This window comes from Oncorhynchus tshawytscha, linkage group LG09 (assembly GCF_018296145.1).
Source record: "Oncorhynchus tshawytscha isolate Ot180627B linkage group LG09, Otsh_v2.0, whole genome shotgun sequence".
Classification (NCBI taxonomy): Eukaryota; Metazoa; Chordata; class Actinopteri; order Salmoniformes; family Salmonidae; genus Oncorhynchus; species Oncorhynchus tshawytscha.
Window position 1 is genome coordinate 1,657,776 of NC_056437.1, and position 24,385 is coordinate 1,682,160.

Genomic DNA, 24,385 nt, shown 5'->3' on the forward strand with positions numbered 1-24,385 from the left:
CTGAGAGGACACAGGGGGTGTTGGGGGTATCTCTGAGAGGACACAGGGGTGTTGGGGGTTGTCTCTGAGAGGACACAGGGGTGTTGGGTGGTGTCTCTGAGTAGACACAGGGGTGTTGGGGGTATCTCTGAGAGGACACAGGGGTGTTGGGGGTGTCTCTGAGAGGACACAGGGGTGTTGGGGGTATCTCTGAGAGGACACAGGGGTGTTGGGGGTGTCTCTGAGAGGACACAGGGGGTGTTGGGGGTATCTCTGAGAGGGCACAGGGAGTGTTGGGGGTGTCTCTGAGAGGACACAGGGGGTGTTGGGGGTATCTCTGAGAGGACACAGGGGTGTTGGGGGTATCTCTGAGAGGACACAGGGGGTGTTGGGGGTATCTCTGAGAGGACACAGGGGTGTTGGGGGTGTCTCTGAGAGGACACAGGGGGTGTTGGGGGTGTCTCTGAGAGGACACAGGGGTGTTGGGGGTGTCTCTGAGTAGACACAGTGGGTGTTGGGGGTATCTCTGAGAGGGCACAGGGGTGTTGGGGGTGTGTCTGAGAGGACACAGAGGGAGTTGGGGGTATCTCTGAGAGGACACAGGGGGTGTTGAGCGGTATCTCTGAGAGGACACAGGGGGTGTTGGGGGTATCTCTGAGAGGACACAGGGGTGTTGGGGGTGTCTCTGAGAGGACACAGGGGTGTTGGGGGTATCTCTGAGAGGGCACAGGGAGTGTTGGGGGTGTCTCTGAGAGGACACAGGGGGTGTTGGGGGTATCTCTGAGAGGACACAGGGGTGTTGGGGGTATCTCTGAGAGGACACAGGGGTGTTGGGGGTGTCTCTGAGAGGACACAGGGGTGTTGGGGGTGTCTCTGAGAGGACACAGGGGTGTTGGGGGTGTCTCTGAGTAGACACAGTGGGTGTTGGGGGTATCTCTGAGAGGGCACAGGGGTGTTGGGGGTGTCTCTGAGAGGACACAGAGGGAGTTGGGGGTATCTCTGAGAGGACACAGGGGGTGTTGAGCGGTATCTCTGAGAGGACACAGGGGGTGTTGGCAGTATCTCTGAGAGGGCACAGGGGTGTTGGGGGTGTCTCTGAGAGGACACAGAGGGAGTTGGGGGTATCTCTGAGAGGACACAGGGGTGTTGGGGGTATCTCTGAGAGGACACAGGGGGTGTTGGGGGTATCTCTGAGAGGACACAGGGGTGTTGGGGGTGTCTCTGAGACGACACAGGGGTGTTGGGGGATATCTCTGAGAGGACACAGGGGTGTTGGGGGTATCTCTGAGAGGACACAGGGGTGTTGGGGGTTGTCTCTGAGAGGACACAGGGGTGTTGGGGGTGTCTCTGAGTAGACACAGGGGGTGTTGGGGGGTATCTCTGAGAGGACACAGGGGTGTTGGGGGTGTCTCTGAGAGGACACAGGGGTGTGTGGGGGTGTCTCTGAGAGGACACAGGGGGTGTTGGGGGTGTCTCTGAGAGGACACAGGGGGTGTTGGGGGTGTCTCTGAGAGGACACAGGGGTGTTAGGGGGTGTCTCTGAGGGACACAGGGGTGTTGGGGGTATCTCTGAGAGGACACAGGGGTGTTGGGGGTATCTCTGAGAGGACACAGAGGGAGTTGGGGGTATCTCTGAGAGGACACAGGGGTGTTGAGCGGTATCTCTGAGAGGACACAGGGGGTGTCTCTGGCAGTATCTCTGAGAGGGCACAGGTGGTGTTGGGGGTGTCTCTGAGAGGACACAGGGGGTGTTGGGGGTATCTCTGAGAGGACACAGGGGGTGTTGGGGGTATCTCTGAGAGGACACAGGGGGTGTTGGGGGTATCTCTGAGAGGACACAGGGGTGTTGGGGGAATCTCTGAGAGGACACAGAGGGAGTTGGGGGATATCTCTGAGAGACAAAGGGGAAGTTGGGGGGTATCTCTGAGAGGACACAGGGGAGTTGAGGGTATCTCTGAGAGGACACAGGGGGTGTTGGGGGTATCTCTGAGAGGACACAGAGGGTTGGGGGTATCTCTGAGAGGACACAGAGGGAGTTGGGGGTATCTCTGAGAGGACACAGGGGGTGTTGGGGGTATCTCTGAGAGGACACAGGGGTGTTGGGGGTATCTCTGAGAGGGCACAGGGGGTGTTGGGGGATATCTCTGAGAGGACACAGGGGGTGTTGGGGGTATCTCTGAGAGGACACAGGGGGTGTTGGGGGTATCTCTGAGAGGACACAGGGGTGTTGGGGGTGTCTCTGAGAGGACACAGGGGTGTTGGGGGTATCTCTGAGAGACACAGGGGGTGTTGGGGGATGTCTCTGAGAGGACACAGGGGTGTTGGGGGTATCTCTGAGAGGACACAGGGGTGTTGGGGGTGTCTCTGAGAGGACACAGGGGTGTTGGGGGTATCTCTGAGAGGGCACAGGGAGTGTTGGGGGTGTCTCTGAGAGGACACAGGGGGTGTTGGGGGTATCTCTGAGAGGACACAGGGGTGTTGGGGGTATCTCTGAGAGGACACAGGGGGTGTTGGGGGTATCTCTGAGAGGACACGGGGTGTTGGGGGTGTCTCTGAGAGGACACAGGGGTGTTGGGGGTGTCTCTGAGAGGACACAGGGGTGTTGGGGGTGTCTCTGAGTAGACACAGTGGGTGTTGGGGGCATCTCTGAGAGGGCACAGGGGTGTTGGGGGTGTCTCTGAGAGGACACAGAGGGAGTTGGGGGTATCTCTGAGAGGACACAGGGGTGTTGAGCGGTATCTCTGAGAGGACACAGGGGTGTTGGCAGTATCTCTGAGAGGGCACAGGTGGTGTTGGGGGTGTCTCTGAGAGGACACAGAGGGAGTTGGGGGTATCTCTGAGAGGACACAGGTGGTGTTGGGGGAATCTCTGAGAGGACACAGAGGGAGTTGGGGGATATCTCTGAGAGAAAAAAGAGGAAGTTGGGGATATCTCTGAGAGGACACAGAGGGAGTTGGGGATATCTCTGAGAGGACACAGAGGGAGTTGGGGATATCTCTGAGAGGACACAGGGGGTGTTGGGGCTATCTCTGAGAGGTGGTAGTGAGAAGAGACATTGAGGTGCTGGGGGGGTATCTCTGAGAGGACACAGGGGGTGTTGGGGGGTATCTCTGAGAGGGCACATGGATGTAAAACCGTGTTGTTCTCTGAAGAGCTTTCTCTCAGCGAAATAGGAGCTTTCTTTCAGTGTTATAAAAGCTTTCTCAATGTAGTTGGAGATTTCTCAATATAATATGAGCTTTCTCAGTGTTAAAGGAGCTTTTTCTCAGTGTTATAGGAGCTTTTTCTCAGTGTTATAGGAGCTTTCTCAAAGCAATGGGAGCTTTCTCTCAGTGTTATAGGAGCTTTCTCAAAGCAATGGGAGCTTTCTCTCAGTGTTATATGAGCTTTCTCAAAGCAATGGGAGCTTTCTCTCAGTGTTATATGAGCTTTCTCAAAGCAATGGGGGCTTTCTCTCAGTGTTATATGAGCTTTCTGAAAGCAATGGGAGCTTTCTCTCAGTGTAATAGGAGCTTTCTCAATTTAATAGGAACTCTCTCTCAGTGTTATAGGAGCTTTCTCTTAATGTTATAGGAGCTTTCTCTCAGAGTATTAGGAGCTTTCTCTCAGTTTTTCAAAGAGCTTTCTCTCAGTGTAATAGTTTATGTCTCTCAGTGTACAATTAGCTTTCTCTCCGTAAAATAGGAGCTTCGTTGTAGGAGATTTCTCATTGTGATAGGAATTTTCTCTCAGTGTTAAAGGGGCTTTCTCTCATTGCTATAGGAGCTTTCTCAATGTAATAGGATATTTCTCTCAGTGTAATAGGAGCTTTCTATCAGTGTAATAGGAGCTTTCTCTAAGTGTTATAGGAGCTTTCGCTCAGTGTTATAAGAGCTTTCTTTCAGTGTTATAGGAGTGTTCTCTCAGTGTAATAGGAGCTTTCTCTCAGTGTTATAGGAGCTTTCTTTCAGTGTTATAGGAGCTTTCTCTCAGTGTAATAGGAACTATCTCTCAGTGTAATAGGAGCTTTCTTCAAGTGTAATAGGAGCTTTCACTCGGTGTTGTAGGAGCTTTCTCTCAGTGTTTTTGGAGTTTTCAGAAAGTAATAGGAACGCCCTCTCAGTGTAATAGGAGCTTTCTCTCAGTGTTATAGGAGCTTTCTCTCAGAGTTATAGGAGCTACCTCTCAGAGTTATAGGAGCTTTCTCTCAGTGTTATAAGAGCTTTCTCTCAGTGTTATAGGAGCTTTCTCTCAGAGTAATAGGAGCTTTATCTCAGAGTAATAGGAGCTTTCTCTCAGTTTACAAAGAGCTTTCTCTCAGTGTAATAGTATCTTTCTCTCAGTGTACAATTAGCTTTCTCTCCGTAAAATAGGAGCTTTAAATCTTTGTTGTAGGAGATTTCTCATTGTGATAGGAATTTTCTCTCAGTGTTATAGGAGCTTTCCCTCAGTGTTATAAGAGCTTTCTTTCAGTGTTATAGGAGCTTTCTCTCAGTGTAATAGGAGCTTTCTCTCAGTGTAATAGAAGCTTTCTTAATGTAATAGGAGCTTTCTCTCAGTGTTATAGGAGTTTTCAGAAAGTAATAGGAACTATCTCTCAGCGTAATAGGAGCTTTCTTTAAGTGTTATAGAATCTTTCACTCGGTGTTGTAGGAGCTTTCTCTCTGTGTTATAGGAGCTTTCTCTCAGTGTTATAGGAGCTTTCTCTCAGAGTTATAGGAGCTTTCTCTCACTTTATAAAGAGCTTTCTCTCAGTGTAATATGAGCTTTCTCTCAGGTTATAAAGAGCTTTCTCTCAGTGTTATAGGATCGTTCACAGTTTAGAAAGAGCTTTCTCTCAGTGCACTAGGAGCATTCTCTCAGTGTTAAAGGAGCTTTCTCAATGTAATAGGAGCTCTCTCTCAGTGTTATAGGAGATTTCTCAATGTTGTAGGAGCTTTCTCTCGGCGTATTAGGAGCTTTCTCTCAGTTTAGAAAGCGCTTTCTCAATGTAGTAGGAGCTTTCTCTCAGTGTACTAGGAGCTTTCTCTCAGTGTTATAGGAGCTTACCTCAGTGTTATAGGATCTTTCTCTCAGTTTAGAAAGCGCTTTCTCTCAGTGTACTAGGAGCTTTCTCTCAGTTTAGAAAGCTCTTTCTCAATGTAATAGGAGCTTTCTCTCAGTGTTATAGGAGCTTTCTCTCCATGTTATGAGCTTTCTTTTATTGTTATAGGAGCTTTCTCAATGTAATAGGAGTTTTCTCTCAGTATTATAGGAGCTTTCTCTCAGTTTAGAAAGCGCTTTCTCAGTGTACTAGGAGCTTTCTCTCAGTGTTATAGAAGCTTTTTCAATGCAATAGGAGCTTTCTCTCAGTGTAAAAGGAGCTTTGAAAAAGGGTTATCACAGACAGTGATGACTGGATTGTCTAAAGGAAGTGACACCCCAGTAGACAATGAGAGGTACTGTAGATTCTCTCTGATTAACTAGATGCTTTTAATTAAAGGGCATCCATTTTGGTGCTTCTCTCTGATTGGTGTGTTTCAGGTGGAGTTGTCAGACAGTACGGCCCACACCATAACGGATGGTGCTTTTCTCTGATTGGTGTGTTTCAGGTGGAGTTGTCAGACAGTACGGCCCACACCATAACGGATGGTGCTTCTCTCTGATTGGTGTGTTTCAGGTGGAGTTGACAGACAGTACGGCCCACATCATAACGGATGGTGCTTCTCTCTGATTGGTGTGTTTCAGGTGGAGTTGTCAGACAGTACGGCCCACACCATAACGGATGGTGCTTCTCTCTGATTGGTGTGTTTCAGGTGGAGTTGACAGACAGTACGGCCCACACCATAACGGATGGTGCTTCTCTCTGATTGGTGTGTTTCAGGTGGAGTTGTCAGACAGTACGGCCCACACCATAACGGATGCGTACGCAGGGAAGGAGTACATCATCCAGGTGGCGGCTAAGGACATGGAGATCGGCACCTGGAGTGACTGGAGCGTCGCGGTGCACGCCACCCCCTGGATTGATGAACCCAAACAGATCCCCTCCACCACTGAGCAGGAACTGCTCCTCGGTACGTACCTGAAGCCTAACCCCAAACCTAACCCCAACCCTAAGCCCAACCCTGACCCCAACCCTGACCCCAACAGATCCCCTCCACCACCAAGCAGGAGCTGCTCCTCAGTACGTACCCTAACCCCAACCCTAACCCCAACCCTGACCCCAACCCTAACCCCAACCCTGACCCCAACCCTAACCCAAACAGATCCCTCCACCACCAAGCAGGAGCTGCTCCTCAGTACGTACCCTAACCCCAACCCTAACCCCAACCCTGACCCCAACCCTAACCCCGACCCCAACCCCAACCCCAACCCTAACCCTAACCCCGACCCTGACCCCGACCCCAACCCTGACCCCAACCCTAACCCCAACCCTGACCCCAACCCTGACCCCAACCCTAACCCCAACCCTAACCCCAACCCTAACCCCAACCCTGACCCCAACCCTGACCCCAACCCTGACCCCAACCCTAACCCCAACGCTAACCCTAACCCCAACCCTAACCCTAACCCTGACCCTAACCCTGACCCCAACCCTAACCCCAACCCTAACCCCAACCCTGACCCCAACCCCAACCCTGACCCCGACCCTAACCCTGACCCCAACCCTAACCCCAACCCTGACCCCAACCCTGACCCCAACCCTAACCCCAACCCTGACCCCAATCCTGACCCCAACCCTGACCCCAACCCTGACCCCAACCCCAACCCTAACCCTAACCCTGACCCCAACCCTAACCCTAACCCTAACCCTAACCCTAACCCTAACCCTAACCCTAACCCTAACCCAAACAGATCCCCTCCACCACCAAGCAGGAACCGCTCCTCGGTACCTACTCAATGCTAACCCTAACCCCTGACCCCTAACCCTACATCTACCCTAACACCAACCATAACCCCAACCCTGACCCCAACCCTAACCCCTGACCCCTAACCCTACATCTACCCTAACACTAACCCTAAGTGCAGTACATTTGACCAGGATCCATAGGGACAGCGACAGTTGCAGACAGAGACCGGTACAGACAGAGACAGGTGCAGAGAGAGACAGGTACGGAGAGAAACAGGTTCAGACTCCATTCCAAAGTGTCTTAAATCAGCTGCACTGTCCAATTTACAGTAGCTATTACTGCGGAAAAAAATGCCATAGTATTGTTTGAGGTGAGCTCCTAACAACAAAACACTTTTTCCAATGCGATAGATTTCATAAATTCACCTCTGAAGGTGAAATGTGTACTTACATTCTTAAATCTTGCTCTGATTTATAATCCAAAGGGTCCCAGAGATAACATGAAGTGTCGTTCTGTTAGATAAAATAATTTTTCATGTCCTAAAAAGGTCCATATAGCATGCATGATCGATGTTGTATTTCCACTCAATTTGCAAAGAAAGGAATCTGTGGAAATCTCACCCTAAATGTTGTTTGAACGAGTCAAATCACATTCGTATCTATTCCTCAGAGATCCTAGAAGGTAACAAGACTCCACTCTATCATTAGGGGTGTAGTATATCCTATAGGACACCATATTTGGTCAGAGAGTGACGCTTTCATGGCACTCCGATGACGCGGGCGGCCATCTCTTGAACAACAGCATCTTTGTCAAATGAGCACCAATCGGGTCAAACAAAACTAGCTAGATAGCAAATGAGCTGGGCTTTACGGGAGTATCGGACACCATGTATATATTGTAAAATGTAGATACTAACCTTGTACGACTGCATGGCTTTTCATTTTGGACAAAAAGTTATAAGGCTATTCAGAATCATGAAGTTCTGAAAACTGGTTGTTTTGCAAATGTTGAACTTATAATATGGCTGCTAATACTGGAAGAGCTGAATCAAAGTCCAAGTATACAAATATTCTTTCTTGCAGACAAATTGAATTTGAACGCGACTGTCTTTTTCACGAATTGCCCAAATGTACCTTGGTGACATCACACTAAAAGTCTTGAGAATCAGTTATACTCCAAGTTATCCATCTGACATTTTGCACATACACTGCTGCCATCGTGTGGACACTATCAGAATTACAACCAGAGTGATGGCTATAACTTTCTCTTCCATTTCGAAGATGGTGGTAAGAAAACACTGTTTTTCTTTTGTGTATTTTCTTCTACCAGATCTATTTTGTTATATTCTCCTACATTCAATTTACATTTACACAAACTTCAACGTCTTTCAAATGGTACCAATAATATGCATATCCAGCTTCAGGGCCTGTGCTACAGGCAGTTACATTTGGGTATGTCCTTTAGGCTACTGGGTTGATTCTAATGGGATTTTGATTTTCTCTAACAATGGAGATCCAGCTCAGATCTCTACTGCTCCCTGCTGGACATCCAATGTACTGCAACTTCTTCCTTACACACACACACTAACACACACACAAGTACAGGCACACACCAATACACACACTGTTCACATATACAACACCAGTCAACAGTGTGGACACACCTACTCATTCCAGGGTTTTTCTTTATTTTTACTATTTTCTACATCATAGAATAATAGTGAAGACATCAAAACTATGAAATAAATCATGGAATCATGTAGTAACCAAAAAAGTGTTAAACAACTCAAAATATACTTTATATTTGAGATTCTTTTATTCTTTTATTCTTTATTTTACCTTTCTCATTTCACCTTTCTCACCAAGTTCTCATTTACAACTGTGACCTGGCCAAGGTAAAGCAAAGCAGTGCGACACAAACAACAACACAGATTTACACATGTGATAAACAAACATCCATTCAATAATACAATAGAAAAATCTAAATACAGTGTGTGCAAATGGAGTAAGGAGGTAAGGCAATAAATAGGCCATAGTGGCAAGTGATTACAATTTAGCAAATGTATCACTGGAGTGATAGAAGTGCAGATGAAGTTGTGCAAGTATCTCAGTATAGCTGGCTGTATCTCAGTATAGCTGGCTGTATCTCAGTATAGCTAGCTGTATCTCAGTATAGCTGTCTGTATCTCAGTATAGCTAGCTGTATCTCAGTATAGCTGGCTGCATCTAAGTATAGCTAGCTGTATCTCAGTATAGCTGGCTGTATCTCAGTATAGCTGGCTGTATCTCAGTATAGCTGGCTGTATCTCAGTATAGCTGGCTGTATCTCAGTATAGCTGGCTGTATCTCAGTATAGCTGGCTGTATCTCAGTGTAGCTGTCTGTATCTCAGTATAGCTGGCTGTATCTCAGTATAGCTGGCTGTATCTCAGTATAGCTGGCTGTATCTCAGTGTAGCTGACTCCATCTCAGTGTACCTGGCTGTATCTCAGTATAGCTGGCTGTATATCAGTGTAGCTGGCTGTATCTCAGTGTAGCTGACTCCATCTCAGTGTACCTGGCTGTATCTCAGTATAGCTGGCTGTATATCAGTGTAGCTGACTCCATCTCAGTGTAGCTGACTCCATCTCAGTGTACCTGGCTGTATCTCAGTGTAGCTGGCTGTATCTCAGTGTAGCTGACTGCATCTCAGTGTAGCTGGCTGGCGGAAACTATCCGCCGCCATTGTCGCAACCCCTATTACCAGCCTGTTCAACCTCTCTTTCATATCGTCTGAGATCCCCAAGGATTGGAAAGCTGCCGCAGTCATCCCCCTCTTCAAATGGGGAGACACCCTGAACCCAAACTGTTACAGACCTATATCCATCCTGCCCTGCCTATCTAAGGTCTTCGAAAGTCAAGTCAACAAACAGATCACTGACCATCTCGAATCCCACCGTACCGTCTCCGCTGTGCGATCCGGTTTTCGAGCCGGTCAAGGGTGCACCTCAGCCACGCGCAAGGTACTAAACGATATCATAACCGCCATCGATAAAAGACAGTACTGTGCAACCGTCTTCATCGACCTTGCCAAGGCTTTCGACTCTGTCAATCACCATATTCTTATCAGCAGACTCAGTAGCCTCGGTTTTTGGGATGACTGCCTTGCCTGGTTCACCAATTACTTTGCAGACAGAGTTCAGTGTGTCAAATCGGAGGGCATGCTGTCCGGTCCTCTAGCAGTCTCTATGGGGGTGCCACAGGGTTCAATCCTCGGGCCGACTCTTTTCTCTGTATATATCAATGATGTTGCTCTTGCTGCGGGCGATTCCCTGATCCACCTCTACGCAGACGACACCATTCTATATACTGCCGGCCCGTCCTTGGACACTGTGCTATCTAACCTCCAAACGAGCTTCAATGCCATGCAACACTCCTTCCGTGGCCTCCAACTGCTCTTAAACGCTAGTAAAACCAAATGCATGCTTTTCAACCGTTCGCTGCCTGCACCCGCACGCCTGACCAGCATCACCACCCTGGATGGTTCCGACCTTGAATATGTGGACATCTATAAGTACCTAGGTGTCTGGCTAGACTGTAAACTCTCCTTCCAGACTCATATCAAACAGCTCCAATCGAAAATCAAATCAAGAATCGGCTTTCTATTCCACAACAATGCCTCCTTCACTCACGCCGCCAAACTTACCCTAGTAAAACTGACAATCCTACCGATCCTCGACTTCGGCGATGTCATCTACAAAATGCTTCCAACACTCTACTCAGCAAACTGGATGCAGTTTATCACAGTGCCATCCGTTTTGTCACTAAAGCACCTTATACCACCCACCACTGCGACTTGTATGCTCTAGTCGGCTGGTCCTCGCTACATATTCTTCGCCAGACCCACTGGCTCCAGGTCATCTACAAGTCCATGCTAGGTAAAGCTCCGCCTTATCTCAGTTCACTGGTCACGATGGCAACACCCATCCGTAGCACGCGCACCAGCAGGTGTATCTCACTGATCATCCCTAAAGCCAACACCTCATTTGGCCGCCTTTTGTTCCAGTTCTCTGCTGCCTGTGACTGGAACGAATTGCAAAAATCGCTGAAGTTGGAGACTTTTATCTCCCTCACCAACTTCAAACATCTGCTGTCTGAGCAGTTAACCGATCGCTGCAGCTGTACATAGTCTATCGGTAAATAGCCCACCCATTTTTACCTACCTCATCCCCATACTGTTTTTCTTTATTTACTTTTCTGCTCTTTTGCACACCAATATCTCTACCTGTACATGACCATCTGATCATTTATCACTCCAGTGTTATTAATCTGCAAAATTGTAATTATTCGCCTACCTCCTCATGCCTTTTGCACACAATGTATATAGACTCCCCTTTTTTTCTACTGTGTTATTGACTTGTTAATTGTTTATACTCCATGTGTAACTCTGTGTTGTCTGTTCACACTGCTATGCTTTATCTTGGCCAGGTCGCAGTTGCAAATGAGAACTTGTTCTCAACTAGCCTACCTGGTTAAATAAAGGTGAAATAAAATAAATAAAAAAGTAGCTGACTGCATCTTACTGTAGCTGGCTGTATCTCAGTGTATCTGGCTGTATCTCAGTGTAGCTGGCTGTATCTCAGTATAGCTGGCTGTATCTCAGTGTAGCTGGCTGTATCTCAGTGTAGCTGGCTGTATCTCAGTGTAGCTGGCTGTATCTTAGTGTAGCTGGCTGTATCTCAGTATAGCTGGCTGTATCTCAGTGTAGCTGGCTGTATCTCAGTGTAGCTGGCTGTATCTCAGTGTAGCTGGCTGTATCTTAGTGTAGCTGGCTGTATCTCAGTATAGCTGGCTGTATCTCAGTGTAGCTGGCTGTATCTCAGTGGAGCTGGCTGTATCTCAGTGTAGCTGGCTGTATCTCAGTGTAGATGGCTGTATCTCAGTGTAGCTGGCTGTATCTCAGTATAGCTGGCTGTATCTCAGTATAGCTGGCTGTATCTCAGTGTAGCTGGCTGTATCTCAGAGTAGCTGGCTGTATCTCAGTGTAGCTGGTAGTATACATTTTTTATTTTAACCTTATTTCACCTTTATTTTACCAGGTAGGCAAGTTGAGAACAAGATCTCATTTACAACTGTGACCTGGCCAAGATAAAGCAAAGCAGTGTGACAAAAACAACAACACAGAGTTACACATGGAATAAGCAAACGTACAGTCAATAACACAAAATAAAAATCTATATACAGTGTGTGTAAATGTAGTAAGATTAGGGAGGTAAGGCAATAAATAGGCCATAGTGGCAAAATAATTACAATTTAGCAATAAACTTCTTGATGCACCCGTCCCGTTAGCGGGATCAGTTTCGTCAACATCCTCTGAATTGCAGAGCGCCAAATTCAAATTAAATTACTAAAAATATTTAATTTCGTGAAATCACAAGTGCAATATAGCAAAACACAGTTTAGCTCATTGTTAATCCACGTGGCCTGTCAGATTTCAAAAAAGCTATTTGGCGAAAGCATAACAAGCGTTTATTTAAGAACATCTCTCTCTGTAGACAAAATATTACAAACAGCTAGCAGCCAAGTAGATTGGTCACGAAAGTCAGAAAAGCAATCAAATTAATTGCTTACCTTTGATGATCTTCAGATGTTTGCACTATAAAGATAGTGCAAACAAAATAATCTTTGTTCCATAAAGATTATTTTTATTTTTATATCCAAAATACCTCCATTTGGTTGGCACGTTCAGAAATCCACAGGCTCGAGCGGTCACGACCGGGCAGACAAAATTTCCAAATAGAATCTGTAAAGTTCGTAGAAACATGTCAAACGTTTTTTATAATCAATCCTCAGGTTGTTTATACAATATGTAATCCATAATATTTCAACCGGACTGTAGCTTCTTCAATAGGAGAGAAAGAAAATGTCTGCTCCAAACTGTTGCGCATGCAAAACGCTGCTGGCACCCAGCCATACAATGACGCGATGTGACCTTTCTCGCTCATTTTTCAAAATAAAAGCCTGAAACTTTGTCTAAATACTGTTCACAACATGTGGAAGCCATAGGAAAAGGGAATCTAGTTGATATCCCTTTAAATGTAGCGAAGGCAGGAAATGGAACAGAGAGGTTTCAGGAAAAACAGCACTACCTGGTTGGATTTTCCTCAGGTTTTCGCCTGCAATATCAGTTCTGTTATACTCACAGACAATATTTTGACAGTTTTGGAAACTTTAGAGTGTTTTCTATCCTAATCTGACAATTATATGCCTATTCTAGATTCTGGGCCTGAGAAATAGGTAGTTTCATGTGGGTACATTTTTCATCCAAACATCAAAATACTGCCCCCTACACTCAACAGGTTAATTCCTCTTGACAGTTCAAAACTCTCCCCGAAGCAGCCACTATTTAATGTTTTACACCTCATCAGCAAACTTGATGATGGTGTTGGAGTCCTGGGTGAACAGGGAGTACAGGAGGGTGCAAGGCACATACCCATGTGGGGCACCCGTTTTGAGATGTCAGCACGGCAGATGTGCTGTTGCCTACACTCACCACCTGGGGTTGTCAGGAAGTTTGGATCCAGTTGCAGAGGTAAGTGTTCAGTCCTGAACTTGGAGGGGACATTGGTTTGAGTGCTGAGCTGTAGTCAGTGAACAGTATTCTCACGTAGGTATCTCTCTTATCTAGGTGGGTGAAGGCAATTGAGATTGCGTCGTTTATGGATCTGTTGGGGCGGTATGCAAATCGGAGTGGGTCCAGGGTGTCTGGGATGAATGTTGATGTGTTTCATAACTTCTTAACTTCTTATGGGCAGGTGAAACGGTAACGTCCCACCTGGCCAACATCCGGTGAAATCGAAATTCAAGCTACAGAATTATAAATATTTAACTTTCATAAAATCACAAGTGTAACACATCAAAATAAATCTTAACTTCTTGTTAATCCAGTCGCTGTGTAAGATTTCAAAAAGGCTTTACGGCGAAAGCAAACCATGTGATTATCTGAGGACAGCGCCCCGCATACAAAAGCATGAAAAACATATTTCAACCAGGCAGGTGCACCACGAAAGTCAGAAATATATAATCAAACCTTAGGTACTTAAATACATAAATAAACCATAACATTTGAGATGGAGAATGGTTATGGTCTTTACCGGAGAAAAGTACCAAAGAATGTGCTCTCTTCCACGCACTTGGAAACACTACAGCCAGAATGGAGCCACCTAGAAAAAACTTCAATTTCTGTCTAATTAATCCAAACACCAACATGAAACTCTTCCTATAGACTGTTGACATCTAGTGGAAGCCCTAGGAACTGCAATCTGGGAAGACTTCGCCTTATAATAAAAGTGACAGCCATTGAAATCAGTGGTAGGATGATTTTTTTTTTGGGGGGGGGGTGGTTTGTCCTCGGGGTTTCGCCTGCCATTACAGCTCTGTTATACTCACAGACATTATTATAACAGTTTTAGAAACGTGTGTGTTTTCTATCCAAATCTACCAATTATGCATATCCTAGCTTCTGGGCCTGAGTAACAGGCAGTTTACTTTGGGCACGCTTTTCATCCGGACATGAAAAATACTGCCCCCTACCCAAGAGAGGTTAAGGATCAGGGTCCTGCTAGCGGGACAACTTCAGGGAAACTGCAGGGCGCACAATTCAAATTAATTCTCATTTTTATATTAGATGTTAAACATGTAGGTACATATAAGTGTCTTATATCGGCTGACAGCTTAACTTCTTGTTAATCAAACTGCACTGTCCAATTACCACATTAAAAAAAAAAATCCACCGGCACAGGTTTTATACATTCACATATAAAGTATGTGTGTTTGTGTGTGTGTGTGTGTGTGTGTGTGTGTGTGTGTGTGTGTGTGTGTGTGTGTGTGTGTGTGTGTGTGTGTGTGTGTGTGTGATAATGAAAACAGTATCACAATGTGACCATATCCTTTCCATTGGCATGAATATGACATCACTACAAATTGACTTCCAGTTGGAACAACTAGAACTAGAAATAGAACTTGTGTAAATTCTTTCAGATTACAATTCATTCGGTCTCAGTTGATGACGACATGAACTAGTGAATGTTCATCCGTCCTGCTAGTAACATGTTGACAGGTGTAATGTGACTAGTGAGAAGTCAGACAAAAAGAAAGGGAATTCACATGAGCACCACAAAGCCTACAGCGTTCTCTTAGAGGAGGGGCTATAACACACAGCCTACAGCGTTCTCTTAGAGGAGGGGCTATAACACACAGCCTACAGCGTTCTCTTAGAGGAGGGGCTATAACACACAGCCTACAGCGTTCTCTTAGAGGAGGGGCTATAACACACAGCCTACAGCGTTCTCTTAGAGGAGGGGCTATAACACACAGCCTACAGCGTTCTCTTAGAGGAGGGGCTATAACACACAGCCTACAGCGTTCTCTTAGAGGAGGGGCTATAACACAAAGCCTACAGCGTTCTCTTAGAGGAGGGGCTATAACACACAGCCTACAGCGTTCTCTTAGAGGAGGGGCTATAACACACAGCCTACAGCATTCTCTTAGAGGAGGGGCTATAACACACAGCCTACAGCGTTCTCTTAGAGGAGGGGCTATAACACACAGCCTACAGCGTTCTCTTAGAGGAGGGGCTATAACACACAGCCTTCGTTCTCTTAGAGGAGGGGCTATAACACACAGCCTACAGCGTTCTATAACACACAGCCTACAGCGTTCTCTTAGAGGAGAGGCTATAACACACAGCCTACAGCGTTCTCTTAGAGGAGGGGCTATAACACACAGCCTACAGCGTTCTCTTAGAGGAGGGGCTATAACACACAGCCTACAGCGTTCTCTTAGAGGAGGGGCTATAACACACAGCCTACAGCGTTCTCTTAGAGGAGGGGCTATAACACACAGCCTACAGCGTTCTCTTAGAGGAGGGGCTATAACACACAGCCTACAGCGTTCTCTTAGAGGAGGGGCTATAACACACAGCCTACAGCGTTCTCTTAGAGGAGGGGCTATAACACAATGCATACATGGTCAATTATGTACTGCATTGATTCAACACTTACAACGTGTTCTGACATGTCCTGGCAGCCTTCTACCATCCTCTGATTGCTGTTCTTTTTATTGCTTGTGTCTCTAACTTGCTGTGTCTTATTGGCTGTCTTCCAGACACCACCCCTTCCGCAGCCCCTCCCTCAGCAGAGCCCCATAGGGCGGGCGTCCCAGTGGGTGGTGCTTCCTCAACCCTCCTCTCACCCCTCCTCTGGTACTCCTGCTATCTGCTGCTAGGGGCCCTAATTTGGTGAGTATACATCCTAACTAATATACATTATACTGCTGTCTGCTGCCAGGGGCTCTAATACTGGACCTCATGTGGTGAAACCAAAACACTTAACATGCGTGTTATGAGATTACTGTGAACCAAACAGAACAGAGAGAGAAGAGAGTAGAGAGCGGAGAGATTGGAGAGGAGAGGAGCGATAACAACAGGAGAGGAGAGAGGCAAAAGGAAAGAGGAGAGAGATGAGAGGCGATAGGAGAGAGGAGGGAGAAGAAAGAAGATAGGAGAGAGGAGTAAGAGAGAGGAGATAGGAAGAGGAGAGAGGAGAGATATCACCCGGTTAGGAGAGAAGATAGGAAAGAGGGCAGAGAAGAGAAGAGAAAGCGGAAAGTAGGGAGAGAGAAGAGGAGAGGAGAGGAGAGGAGAGGAGAGGAGAGGAGAGGAGAGGAGAGGAGGAGAGAGAGGAGAGGAGAGAGGAGAGGAGAGGAGAGGAGAGGAGAGGAGAGGAGAGGAGAGGAGAGGAGAGGAGAGGAGAGGAGAGGAGAGGAGAGACAGCACCAGGTTAGGGGAGAAGAGAGAGGAGAGATGAAAGAGGAGATAGTAAAGAGTCGGTAGGACAGAGTGAAGAGGAGAGAATAGAGAGGAGAGAGGAGATAGTAAAGAGGAGAGAGGAGCTAGTAAAGTGGAGAGAGGAGATAGTATAGAGGAGAGAGGAGAGAGGAGATAGTAAAGAGGAGAGGGGAGATAGTAAAGAGGAGAGAGGAGAAAGTAAAGTGGAGAGATGAGAGAGGAGATAGTGAAGAGGAGAGAGGAGATAGGAGATAGTAAAGAGGAGAGAGGAGATAGTGAAGGGAGAGAGGAAATAGTATAGAGGAGAGAGAAGATAGAGGAGAGGGGAGATAGTAAAGAGGAGAGAGGAGATAGTATAGAGGAGAGAGGAGATAGTAAAGTGGAGAGAGGAGATAGTATGGAGGAGAGAGGAGATAGTATAGAGGAGAGAGGAGAAAGTATAGAGGAGAGAGGAGATAGTAAAGTGGAGAGAGGAGATAGTATAGAGGAGAGAGGAGATATAATTGAGGAGATAGTATAGAGGAGAGAGGAGATATAATTGAGGAGAGAGGAGAGAGGAGATAGTATAGAGGAGAGAGGAGATAGTAAAGAGAAGAGATGAGATAGTATAGAGGAGAGAGGAGATAGTGAAGAGGAGAGAGGAGATAGTATAGAGGAGAGAGGAGATAGTGAAGTGGAGAGAGGAGATAGTGAAGATGAGAGGTGAGATAGAGGAGAGAGGAGATAGTAAAGTGGAGAGATGAGAGAGGAGATAGTGAAGAGGAGAGAGGAGATAGGAGAGAGGAGATAGTGAAGAGGAGAGAGGAGATAGTGAAGAGGAGAGGAGAGATAGAGGAGATAGTAAAGAGGAGAGAGGAGATAGTGAAGGGAGAGAGGAAATAGTATAGAGGAGAGAGAAGATAGTGAAGAGGAGAGGGGAGATAGTAAAGAGGAGAGAGGAGATAGTATAGAGGAGAGAGGAGATAGTAAAGTGGAGAGAGGAGATAGTGAAGATGAGAGGTGAGATAGAGGAGAGAGGAGATAGTAAAGTGGAGAGATGAGAGAGGAGATAGTGAAGTGGAGAGAGGAGAGGAGATAGTATAGAGGAGAGAGAAGATAGTGAAGAGGAGAGAGGAGAGGAGAGAGGAGAGCGTAAAGACGAGAGGGGAGATAGTAGAGAGGACAGAGGACATAGTGTAGAGGATAGAGGATAGAGTATAGAGGAGAGAGGAGAGAGTAAAAAGGAGAGAGGAGAGAGGAGCTAGTGAAGAGGAGAGAGGAGCTAGTGAAGAGGAGAGAGGAGATAGTGAAGAGGAGATAGGAGATAATATAGTGGAGATAGTATGGAGGGGATAGTAGAGAGGAGATAGTATATAATATCGAGGAGATAGTATAGTATGACACACTGTGTCAGTCTTTATACACAGTCACACCATTAGTTGATAACAATAGTTGAGTCTTTAAACACATTCAGTACATAAGTTGTTCCTGATGAGTCGCACATTTTAAAGATGAACAGATGAACAGATGAACAGATGCAATATGTGATTGTATGTCTGGTGCCTACAGGTAGATTACTAATGTCTGAGGTCCATTCTGACCTGTCTGGTACCTACAGGTAGATTACTAATGTCTGAGGTCCATTCTGACCTTTCTGGTGCCTACAGGTAGATTAATAATGTCTGAAGTCCATTCTGGAACACCACTGTTAGTTTGAATCCAAACTTCCAGACAGATGTTTTTTTCAAGAGATGCTGAAATGATTTCATTGTGTATGCTGTTCCTCAGTTTCTAACTCTGTTTGTTCTCTCTCTCTCTCTCTCTCTCTCTCTCTGTCACTCTCTCTCTGTCACTCTCTCTCTCTCTCTGTCACTCTCTCTCTCTCTCTGTCACTCTCTCTCTGTCACTCTCTCTCTCCGTCACTCCCTCTGTCACTCTCTCTGTCTCTCTCTCTCTCTCTCTCTGTCACTCTCTCTCTCTCTCTCTCTCTGTCACTCTCTCTCTCTGTCACTTCTCTCTGTCACTCTCTCTGTCTGTCTCTGTGACTCCCTCTCTCTCTCTGTCTCTCTCTCTGTCACTCTCTCTCTGTCACTCTCTCTGTCTCTGTCACTCCCTCTCTCTCTCTGTCACTCTCTCTCTCTGTCACTCTCTCTCTGTCACTCTCTCTCTGTCTCTGTCACTCCCTCTCTCTCTCTGTCACTCTCTCTCTCTCTGTCACCCTCTCTGTCACTCTCTCTGTCACTCTCTCTCTCTCTGTCACTCTCTCTATCTCTCTCTCTCTCTCTGTCACTCTCTCTGTATCTCTCTCTCAGATGTAAATGTTTAATTCCTGTGGAAGAAATTAAGGAGAGTCTTCTATTTCTCTGCACATGTTAATGGACATCCTACATTGATCATTTAATTCAAGTTTCACACAACATTAAGTAGAAAATAAAGAGAGATTATGAAGTCAAAGTTAAAAAGATACAAAAAAAACAAGCATCAACAACTACTCCAACAACAACAGCAACAACAACAACAACAATAATAAGAGGAACAACAACAACAACAACAACAACAGGTACTAACAGACAGCAGAGCTACACAGATACAGATATCATTGATTGATTGATTGACCACGGACTCCAACACAGAAACAGAACTGTCTCCAGGGAAGCTTTGTGGATCTGAGACTGATGAGACTTCTGCTGGGCAGCACAACAGACTGATTTCATTCTCCATCTTTTATTTTGGTTTTAATTGATTTTTGTAAACAATTGTATTCATTATCCAGTGATATTTGAGACACTTGTAAAGATCCCAAGATCCTTTCTTTGACATACAGCTAACTCGTCATGCCAAAGACTTGTCTTGGAGAAGTTTTCCCACAATCCTTAGCTTCCTGAAGCCTGTGCCTGTGTAGAAAGGATGGAACCCGGAGTATTTGGTAACTCCAGGAATCTGCATCTGACCGACCGACAAGAAATTTTCACAACAAAACAGAGAACTAACTAACACTTTGGAGAAATCCTGAATAAGCATTCTTTACCTGTTATTGGTTTGTTTTGCGTTCTGCTTCACTCAGTGATCACCAAGAGAGTTTAGCTGTAAAAACACTATGGATTGGGGTTTTTCCATTGAGGAAATACAGTAGAGATCCATATTTTGGGACCTCAGAGCTCTTACACAAGGCTCCATACATTAGGCGTCAGTCCTCCAGAGGAATAACGCTCTGTGTAAAACACATGAGGTTGCCTTTGACATTAAATAGACATTTAATATCACAATTATTATTGTTGTGCTCTGTCATACAGAACCAGTCAACAGTTTGGACACACCTACTCATTCAAGGGTTTTTCTTTATTTTCACCATTTTCTACATTGTACAATAAAAGTGACCACATCAAAACTAAGAAATAACACATATGGAATCATGTAGTATCCAAAAAAGTCTTAAACAAATCAAAATATACAGTGCCTACAGAAAGAATTCAGACCCCATCACTTTTCCACATTTGGTTGCGTTACAGCTATATTTTAAACCAAATAAATAAAAATCCTCAGCAATCTACACAATACCCCATGATGACATCACAATACCCAATAAAGAAATCACAATACCCCATGATGACATCACAATACCCAATAAAGAAATCACAATACCCCATGATGACATCACAATACCCCATGATGACATCACAATACCCCATGATGACATCACAATGTCCAATTAAGACAAAGCAAAAACACGTTTTTAGAAATGTTTGCACATTTATTAAATATAAAAAACATAAATTTAATAATAAATAATAATACACTTTAAAAACAGAAATACCTTATTTAAACAAGTATTCAGACCCTTTGCTATGAGATTTGAAATTGAGCTCAGGTGCATCCTGTTTCCATTGATCATCCTTGAGATATTTCTACAACTTGATTGGAGTCCACCTGCGGTAAATTCAATTGATTGGACATGATTTGGAAAAGCACACACCGGTCTATATAAGGTCTCACAGTTGACAGTGCCTGTCAGAGAAAAAAAACAAGACATGAGGTCGAAGGAATTGGCCGTAGGGCTCCGAGGCAGCATTGTGTCGAGGCACAGATCTGGGAAAGGGTACCAAAACATTTCTGCAGCATTGAAGGTCCCCAAGAAGATAGTGGCCTCCATCATTCTTTAATGGAAGAAGTTTGGAACCACCAAGACTCTTCCTAGAGCTGGCTGCCCTGCCAAACTGAGCAATCAGGGGAGAAGGGCATTGGTCAGGTAGGTGACCAAGATCCCGATGGTCACTCTGACAGACATCCAGAGTTCTTCTGTGGAGATGGGACAACCTTCCAGAAGGACAACTATCTCTGCAGAACTCCACCAATCAGGCCTTTATGGTAGAGTGGCCAGACAGATGCCACTCCTCAGTAAAAGGCACATGACAGCCTGCTTGGAGTTTGCCAAAAGGCACCTAATGTCTCTCAGACCATGAGAAACAAGATGCTCTGGTCTGATGAAACCAATATTGATCTTTTTGGCCTGAATACAAATCATCAAGTCTGGAGGAAACTTGGCACCATCCCGAATCATGGTGGTGGCAGCATCATGCTGTGGGTATGTTTTTCAGCAGCAAGGACTGGGATACTAGTCAGGGTTTGAGGCAAAGCTGAACGAAGCAAAGTACAGAGATCCTTGATGAAAACCTGTTCGCTCAGCACCTCAGCACTTCAGACTGGGGCGAAGGTTCACCTTCCAACAGGGAAATGACCCTAAGAACACAGCCAAGACAGTGCATGAGTGGCTTTGGGACAAGTCTCTGAATGTCCTTGAGTGGCCCAGCCAGAGCCCGGACTTGAACCCAATCGAATATCTCTGGAGAGATCTGAAAATGGCTGTGCAGCGACGCTCCCCATCCAACCTGACATAGCTTGAGAGGATCTGCGAAGAATGGGAGAAACTCCCCAAATACAGGTGTACCAAGCTTGTAGCGTCCCAAGAAGACTCAAGGTTCTAATCACTGCCAAATGTGTTTCAACAAAGTACTGAGTAAAGGGTCTGAATTCTTATGTAAATGTAATATTTCATTATTATTTTTTTAATTAGAAAGCATTTTTTAAAACCTGTTTTTGCTTTGTCATTTGTGTGAGGATATATTATTTTTTTAAATACATTTTTTGAGTAAGACTCTAACATAACAAAATGTGAAAAAATTCAAGGGGTCTGAATACTTTCCAAAGCCACTGTATTTTAGATTTGAGATTCTTCACATAGCCACCCTTTGCCTTGATGACAGCTTTGCACACTCTTGGCATTCTCTCAAACAGCTTCACCTGGATGATTTTCCAACAGTCTTGAAGTAGTTCCCATGTATGCTTAGCACTTGTTGGCTGCTTTTCCTTCACTCGGAGGTCCAACTCATCCCAAACCATCTCAATTGGGTTTGGATTGGGTGATTGTGGAGTCCTTGTCATCTGATGCAGCACTCCATCACTCTCCTTCTTGGTCAAATAGCCCTTACACAGCCAGGAGGTGTGTTGGGTCCCTGTCCTGTTGAAACCATTTTTTTTTTGTTCCAGTAAGTGCAAACCAGATGGGATGGCGTATTGCTGCAGAATGCTGTGGTAGCCATTCTGGTTAATTGTGCCTTGAATTCTAAATAAATCACTGACAGTGTCACCAGCAAAGCACCCCCACAGATTCACACCTCCTCTTCCATGCTTCACTGTGGTAACCACACATGCAGAGATCATCCGTTCACCAAAAATCTCCAATTTGGACTCATCAGACCAAAGGACAGATTTCCACCGGTCTAATGTGCATTTCCCGTGTTTTTTGGCTCAATCAATTCTCTTCTTCTTATTGGTGTCCTTTAGTAGTGATGTCTTTGCAGCAATTCGACCATGAAGACCTGATTCACGCAGTCTCTGAACAGTGAGTTGCTGAGATGTGTCTGTTACTGGAACTCCGTGAAGCATTTATTTAGGCTACAATCTGAGGTGCAGTTAACTCTAATAAACGTATCCTCTGCAGCAGAGGTAACTCTGGGTTTCCTTTCCTGTGGTGGTCCACATGACAACCAGTTTCATCAATGCACTTGATCGTTTTTGCGACTGCACTTGAAGAAACTTTTCAAAGTTCTTGAAATGTTCCGCATTCACTGACCTTAATTTCTTAAAGTAATGATGGACTGTCGTTTCTCTTTGCTTATTTGATCTGTTCTAGCCATAATATGGACTTGGTATTTTACCAAATAGGGCTATCTTCTGTATACCACCCTACCTTGTCACAACACAACTGATTGGCTCAAAGACATTAAGAAGGAAATAAATTCCACAAATTAACTTTTAACAGGGCACACATGTTAATTGAAATACATTCCAGGTGACTACCTCATGAAGCTGGTTGAGAGAATGCCAAGAGTTTGCAAAGCTGTCAAAAAGCAAAGGGTGGCTACTTTGAAGAATCTCAAATATAAAATATGTTTTGATTTGTTTAACACTTATTTTTACAACATGATTCCATGTGCTATTTCATCATTTTGATGTCTTCACTATTATTCTGCAATCGAGAAAAAAGTAGAAATAAAGAAAATGTGTAGGTGTGGCCAAACGGTTGACTGGTTCTGTGTTTATAGGATTTTGGGGCTCTCTTCAAAAGCTGAAGCATTATAGATTTTGCGATAGAAATTTAAAGGTAATTTCCGATTGAGCCGACATGTGCAGCGTTTACCGTTAATGCAGTCTCCGCTAAAGTGGGAACATTGCCTTTAAATGTCAATCAGCCTGTAAAGCTGAAGTTCCGCAATGCGGATTGAATAGAGCCCCAAGTTGGGTTTTTTCAGACATTCAGAATGGCTTAATTCTCCACCATCATATTTTGTAAAAACTATGATATGTATCTTTAAAATGAAAAACATTTATTATTTAATAATGTATGTATTAGCTTTAGATTCTTGTAACCTGTACCTGGGTTATTTTTATAGATATATATACAATGAGAGGTTGTTCATTAAATGTGACCATTTCACAATGAGTAGCATCTCTCCGTCCTTTATTTCTGATCATAACTGCATAACACATTCCATTACTGTGCAACATGTCAGCATATATAACAGTGATGTTTGAGCGTTAATTACAAAACATTTCCCGCTGATCAGACAGGCAGAGACAGGAGCTCCAGATGCCGATGGGAGACCTTGTGTAAGGTATGGAGCTGACGTTCCTTTTACAAAAGTAGATTTCGCTAACAGCTGTTTGAGCTAATATCAAAGTTCTCCCTCTGTATTTTCAGTCAGACAGGGGGAAGAAGCCGCTCCAGGTGCTGTTGGGAGAGAGAGAGATGGATTTCCCTGTATAACTGTCTCCTAATATTACTTTCTCTGTTTGTCAAACAAAAGACGGAACACTTGTAACAGTGCAGTATGTGTTCATTACGTTAGATTGTTCCGTCTCTCCAGGTTCATTACTCTCTCATCTCTCCAGGTTCATTACTCTCTCCATCTCTCCAGGTTCATTACTCTCTCCATCTCTCCAGGTTCATTACTCTCTCCATCTCTCCAGGTTCATTACTCTCTCCGTCTCTCCAGGTTCATTACTCTCTCCGTCTCTCCAGGTTCATTACTCTCTCATCTCTCCAGGTTCATTACTCTTCATCATCTCTCCAGGTTCATTACTCTCTCCATCTCTCCAGGTTCATTACTCTCTCCATTACTCTCTCCATCTCTCCAGGTTCATTACTCTCTCCATCTCTCCAGGTTCATTACTCTCTCCGTCTCTCCAGGTTCATTACTCTCTCTGTCTCTCCAGGTTCATTACTCTCTCATCTCT

The 24,385-nt window shown here is 45.1% G+C and overlaps 1 protein-coding gene across 1 annotated transcript in view; it reads left to right on the forward strand.

Moving 5' to 3' along the window:
- The window catches only part of cntfr (ciliary neurotrophic factor receptor), a 553,504-nt gene extending 533,531 nt beyond the window's left edge, over positions 1 to 19,973 (forward strand). Inside the window, exons 7-9 of the mRNA XM_042326362.1 lie at positions 5,822 to 6,011; positions 15,931 to 16,063; positions 18,904 to 19,973. Of these exons, the coding sequence (XP_042182296.1) occupies positions 5,822 to 6,011; positions 15,931 to 16,063; position 18,904 (324 nt within the window). The 3' untranslated portion in view covers positions 18,905 to 19,973. The remainder of the gene's footprint in view (positions 1 to 5,821; positions 6,012 to 15,930; positions 16,064 to 18,903) is intronic.
- The last annotated feature ends 4,412 nt before the right edge of the window (positions 19,974 to 24,385 follow it).